Source organism: Mastomys coucha, unplaced genomic scaffold (genome assembly GCF_008632895.1).
Source record: "Mastomys coucha isolate ucsf_1 unplaced genomic scaffold, UCSF_Mcou_1 pScaffold15, whole genome shotgun sequence".
Taxonomy (NCBI): Eukaryota; Metazoa; Chordata; class Mammalia; order Rodentia; family Muridae; genus Mastomys; species Mastomys coucha.
The window spans coordinates 7,294,669-7,301,354 of record NW_022196897.1 but is presented as its reverse complement, the minus strand read 5'-3'; the positions used below and the strand labels follow the sequence as shown (position 1 = coordinate 7,301,354).

The 6,686-nt window shown below is 37.1% G+C and overlaps 1 protein-coding gene across 2 annotated transcripts in view; it reads left to right on the top strand.

Moving 5' to 3' along the window:
- The window catches only part of CUNH10orf67 (chromosome unknown C10orf67 homolog), a 109,932-nt gene that overhangs the window by 64,131 nt on the left and 39,115 nt on the right, over window positions 1-6,686 (top strand). For both annotated transcript variants that reach the window (XM_031373297.1, XM_031373298.1), the window contains exons 9-10: window positions 4,270-4,341; window positions 5,168-5,413. In XM_031373297.1, coding sequence (XP_031229157.1) covers window positions 4,270-4,341; window positions 5,168-5,413 — 318 coding nt within the window. The remainder of the gene's footprint in view (window positions 1-4,269; window positions 4,342-5,167; window positions 5,414-6,686) is intronic.

Here is a 6,686-nt window from a genome sequence, read left to right as displayed (position 1 = left end):
CCAATAATATGAGAAATTAGAAATTTGTTGATTGTCATCCAATGGTCTCTCTAATTTGGTAATTGGAGCAATACGTCCAGTATTGTACAATCTATATACACTTTCAGGTTGTTTGTTTGTGACAGTATCTGGCTATGTACAACATCAGGGTCTTGAAATCTTGCTTCTCCTATCTCAGCCTCTCTATTAGTAGTATTGTTTATTTCATGTGTTTACACTATACTATGGTTTTCAGAACAGCTTATATATTTCAGAAGTATTTATATACCCAAAAGAAACATAGACGATTAACTAGGGAGGTGGCTTGTAAGAGAACAACAAAGAGTGAGACTGAATGCTTTGCTTGACATTTGTAACTCTTGTATCAAGTTTGAAGAAGAGGACTTTATAAGTTACTCTTTCTCTGAGATGAATGCTTTTCCAAATTCTCACAGCTAATGAACCAAATTCTTACCCTCACCTAATGTCTGTGCCATCCTCCAAGCAGAACCACTGTTCATTGAAACAGTTGGTGAATGACTTTATGGATAGACCATCTTAATACATACACCATTTCTTAAATGAATGTAACCTGTTCTCTGTGGGCTGAGAATGAAGTCACCCACTCAAGTCAAATAGCTTTGACCATAGCAGGAAGTCTGTATCCAAAAATCGAGCCTACAATTCATTTCTTGGTGCAGCAGAACTATCAACTCTCAGCTTAGCTACAATGGAGGTAAAATCCTTTGGTGATGTGAAGGTTATTGAAGTACAGCCTTATTACAATGAAATCCTATGTTTAAAATTGTTCTTATTTTGGGCTTGTACCACAATAAGAGCCAAGATTTTAAACTCTACTAAATACAAAACAAACAAACAAAAAGACTTTATATATTTATGTTCATTTAAGAAAATACTAGTGGTAATGTATTATTTTGAAATATACAGTTAATATGCTTGGAGTTATTTAAAATTTATATTGAGAAAGATATATTTTCACTATTGCTGTAGATGAGCGTCTACATAAGACTGTTAAATTGACTGTTGTTTTATATCAAACAACTTTTTATACTTATTTTTTGTTATAATATTTTATAAATTTTAAGGAATATGAAAAAGATATTGTAAATATTGAAGATGGGTCTCTGAGGAGTTGGGGTACAAAAAGGATACAAGAATGTGATTTAATTCTATTTACCTAAAAAATGTTTTTAAATGTTAACAAATTCAGATAAATTGAGATCATGTAACTTCTCTCATAATAATGCAATAAAAGTTTAAAAAAAAAAAAAAAGAAGCCCAATCTCATTAACCAGGAGGAAAGGGTAAACTAAAGCCACAAAATTCGTTTGATTTTAGAAGAAAGAATCTGCAACATAAGGGAAAGTTTGGTAAACATACCATACCATCCAGCAGTCAAACATCGTGAGTTTTCCATAGAGAAAATGAACACTTATGTCCATGCACAGAAACATTCATCCATCTACACTTCAACAGTTGAGTGATTGAACTATGCAATTTCTATAACCACATAGTACAATTTCACGATAAACAAACATAAACTTGGATTAAACTCATAAGAACCCTGTGAGATGGAAAGGCTATGCTACCAGGAGAATACACATATCGTTTGCACTATTCAATTTTTTAAAATAACATTTTGAAAAGATATAATTTAGAAATTAGGTACAAAACATAATAGTCCTTGCTAGGGTTAGAGATGAGAGGAAAAGGATCAACTAGGGTAGCTTAGTGTGACTTATAGTCACACTAAAAAAACTAACTCAAGGTCATTGTGGTCATGGAATTCTTTTGTCTTGTGGCTGTATTGGAAAATATGAAAACCTATGCATGGAATAAAATTTCACAGAACTAAATGTACATACAAACATTACATAAATACACACACACACACACACACACACACACATACACTCTGAATAAGGTCTGAGGATTGTGGGTCACTTGGCTAGTATGGATTCATGCCTGGGAGATAATTAGGAAACAAACTGTCTGAGAAGCAGGAGTCCCTAGCATTTGGTCTTGCCCAATTTGACGGTCAGACAAGACACAATGATGCCTACCTCTACTGTGTTCATTATAGTGACTATTTTGGAGTTTTGGTTTCTTTGAACAAACACAGAAATATAAGAATATGGTTTTAGTTTTATTACAGGTGTGAGATGTAGGCTTGCTTCAGATTGTCCACTGCAACTGACTATGATTTGCCTTAAGGTCTAGCAGGGGTAGGTTTTGCCAACTGCAGATAGTTTTTGTGGTTGTGTGATGTTTGGGATTCTGGGGTCTTTTCAGAAGGTATAACTGCTAGGGCCCTGATATAAGGGTTTGCTGTTGGTCACAGTTCAGTAAGTAGTAATGCGCAAAGAAGAAAGAAGAAACTAAACATCCCAATAGTGAAATCAAACTTGCCCCAAGGAACTCTCAATGCCCCCAATCAGCAGGAAGTAGTCTAACAATAATGTGACCACCTTTGTCCCCATTGGAAGGGTAGAAAAGGCAGAGAAGGGTGGAAGAGAGAACCCACAAAATAGCCAAAGTCCAGTTAGAGTGCACATCAAATTTCTCTTAGAGAGATTTATACTATCTATACTTTGCAGTGTTTCCATTGGAGAAATTGGGTAAACATCAGAAGATCTTCCATTTATTACAGATGCATATGGCTCTCCATTTTTTCAAAATAATGGCCCAACTTAATTCACTGAGCTGTCTTTTGGTGAGGAAATGCTGCCAAACTAAGCAAAATTTGGTAGTTCTTAACAAAACCCACAAACCTGTTTCCTGTGTAGCAACTTTTTCTAACATATATTTCTAGATATTTTCTACCCAGTTGTACCTTTTATGTTCATTAAAAAAGATCTTTTTATTTTTAATTTTTAATTATTTGTAGGGAGTGGGATGCACATAAGTACAGATACCCAAGGAGGGCAGAAGAGGGCATTGAAATTTGTTAGAGCTGCAGTTACAGGCAGTTGTGAGCCACCAATGTGGGTACCAGGAACCAAAAATGTGTTTGATGACTAAACTTGTTAAGGTCTAGTCTATAGATTTCTGTTCTGTTTAGCATAGTTAAACTTTACATACAGGAAGACAGTTCTTATATTTTCTAAACTCTGATGGTTTTAGTTTTTGTTGAATATTATTCACATTAAATATCTTATAAATTCTATGAGATAGGAGTAAATTTTCATTTTTTTCCAAGTAGTTATCCATTTATTCCAGTACCATTTGTAGAAAAAAAAAACTTTTATTTCATCTGTCAGTACGATGTTCAAAAAAAATGATGCCTCATGCCTAGGAGTATAGAAGAACAGATCATTAATTCATCAATAAGTACATGTTGTCTATGTTTTATTATGGCAAGCATTTGTCAAATTTAGGAGCTTTCTTTTATTCCTAGTTTCCTGAGAACTGTTTTCTTTATCACAAATGGCTGTCGAGTTTTTTTTCAAATGCACTCAGCTGGGAAGAGTAGCAGGGTGAGGCAGTTTGGTATTTGAATGCTAAGAAACTTTTGAATTATTGTGAAAACTTGATTGGATTTTACAATGGTTATACTGAAGATTATGGAGAAAAAAATATTAAATTATTGTAATAGGGTTTAACTATAATACTTAACTTCAAACCTACTTAATAAAGGCCTTCCTGGGCATCAGCAACTGTCCTCAGATAGCAGGGTGTTATAAGACATGTTTCTATTCAATTCTGATCAATGCTTAAAGTGAGAAGGCTTCAGATGCTAATGAGATGAATGGCCAAATCTATTTCCCATCACCTTTTAACTTCGAATAAGTTTAGTGATGATTAAAATCATTGGCATAACTTATAAATTTACATTAAACAAGCCTAAGTACTATTGAAGCATGCATTAATAGAATATTTTGCTAGAATTATTTTTATGACTGGAAATCAGTATTAACTTGTAAAGCAAAATTTCATTCTTTATATTGTTGAGAATTAGCTGTTAAATTATCTTGTGTTTTTAAAAATTATAATGAGGATATAAAAATATAATAATGCATCAAAATATACCTAATAAGCAAAAAACACATGTATCTATATATCTATTATGTGAAAGTGGGCAAATAAATGCTAACAACTGAAATAACCTCACGTGTATTTCTGTTCACTTATGTTAAGGAACTTTTTTCTGGGTACAAGTTTGTTTTCTAATTATATTTAGCATATTAAATGTTTCAGATGTTTTGTAATGATTTCTTCTTTTTAATCTTTGCAAATGATAGATGATAATATGGCCCTTGGTTTTTACAGATCAACAGACAGAAAGATGACATTGAAATTAAAAAGAAGTATGCCAGTATAAACGCGCGTTTTGCCACCAAGGTTGTATGGAATCTACCTATCTGTCTGTCTGTCTGTCTGTCTATCTATCTATCTATCTATCTATCACTTATCTATCATCCATCTATCTCTATTGCTATTGTTATCTCTTTGGGTTCAAGAACATGCCATTGCTTTCTCATATATGAGTGTAAATAAAAGTGCTATCAAGATAGGAAAATAAAAGTGATATGAAGAGTAGGTAGTGCTCTTGCAGAAGAGCCTGGCTCCTAGCAAATAACCACCTCAAACCCTAGCTCCAAAGGATCCAATATCTTCTTCTCAACTATGAGGACACCAACATCCATGCCCCACCCCACCACCCACATACACAAAGTAAACAAGATGGCTGAAAGTGAAACAAGATTGGTAGATGGGAGATAGAAGCTAAGGGAAATAGGGAGAGGATGAAGGGAATGGACATAGAACCAGCAAGCCAATTTTTTCAGAAGGGCTGCTGTAAACCCTAGGCTACAAGTTCCTGCCTCACACTTCCCTCTGTCTGCTTCGCCCTCTTGTATACAAACGAGGTTCCTTCGGGAACCTTTATACAAACTTCAGACTGTGACCTCCCCAGCTTTACAAAGACTATCTCTACAGCTGCTGTCCAGGAACATGTCCGTTTCAATGCACTTTCCTAGAACATTGGACACCCAGTTCCAGTTAGCACTCAAGGCAGGTGAGGGTGGGCTGTGCAACTAGGAGTAAAGGCAGATTAGCATCCAGTGAGAGTGAAACTGCCCATTCTGGGATTCCTGCTCAGGGGAGGATAGGTCAGAGGTGGGATTCTAAGGTAAAATGAGAGTAATTGTTGGCTCTTTTTGGGCAGAGAGTAACATTGAGGGGCAGAGATACTTCTTTCCACTTAGCACCACGTCAAGTCAGAGAGGGATCACAGTTTCATCGGCCTCCTTCAGCTTCCCTCAGTGTATCTCCAAAGTTGAAAAAGAAGATGATGAAGAAATATACTAGTGCTACAGATGTTCCTCCTGCTACTGTCACGGAGACAACGGTCACTGTTCCTGCCATGAGTGAAGGTTTTTCAAGTCTCCTTCCAAAGCCTTCAGACAAGCACGTAAGAACCACTACATCACCACTGTCTACTGCACTTCACGTACTTCATGTGTACAGGGTTGTCTTGTCAGCCTTTTTCAGGTCCCATGCCTCCCACTTCCTGGCCAATTGTCTAACATACCCAACACTCACTTAAGAATAAGTTCTCTGGAAGCTAACCAGGGTATCTTGGTAAGTCCCTTGGCTTTCTCAAAATGATACTGTTATCCGCAGTGGACTGCACTGTATGGGTTAGTTCACGAGCCTTAGTAAGTCTCTGTTGGATTAGCAAAGTCTGAGACCTATATTCTAAAGTGTCTGCTAGGGCAAATTACACTAACTCTTTGCTAAGGTCTCCCTGAAGGAAATGGAAGGATCTGGTCCTGTTGTTCCCACAAGAGTTTACACTTGCCTGCTAGATTAAACAACACTATTGGGAACAGACATGCATAAGTTACAAGCTGTTACTCTCCTTATCCATGTTAGGAAACAGTTCTCTGAAGTTCTACTGCTTGGTGGCTTGTGAGAGTTAGGGCGGCACCATTCCATGGGCTTAGGTTCTAAACTGCATGCAAAGGAGAAAGCTGGTGATGGGTAGTACCCTGGAACTAAGGATCAGAATAAACCCTTTCTCCTCTCCTTTTCTTTTGTAAGGGTATTTAACAAGAGCAACAGATAGCAAAGGTGTACCTTATCACTGGGCAGTGTACTCTTTCAAATGATCCTTGGGAGGTCTTTCTTGATCTGATCCTTGCTCAGCTGTGGGAACAATGATGGGTTTTGGTGCACATGCTTTGTGGGCACCATGAATTGTGTAACTAGACAAACTTTTATATCTAACTGGTGACTCACTGGGCTAATGTATGTCCTTTCACATAGAATGTCCACTTAGACGTTTAGATCTTCTGTGTCCCTGAGTTATGTTCTGCAATGTCCCTTGTTGTTCTTCCTCTACAGGTGGCAGAATCTGCCTATCTATAGGACATGGAAAGACAGAGCAGAATTATACAGTTGTGTGAATCTTGCTTCACAAAGGGGACAGAAAAGGATCTAGGCTTCTTAAGCCACTTAATCAGACAGGTGGATCATTGAGAGAGAGGGGAGAGAGAGAGAGAGAGAGAGAGAGAGAGAGAGAGAGAGAGAGAGAGAGAGAGAGATCGATCCAGCAGTACTCTATCAGGGAAAGTCAGTCCACTTGGGAGGAAGCATCAAGAAGTGAGAGAAATCATTCCCAGCTGGTATAGTGGTATTTGCTTGTGTGGTCCTCAAGAGATAGGCAGAGGCAGAGGGGCAGA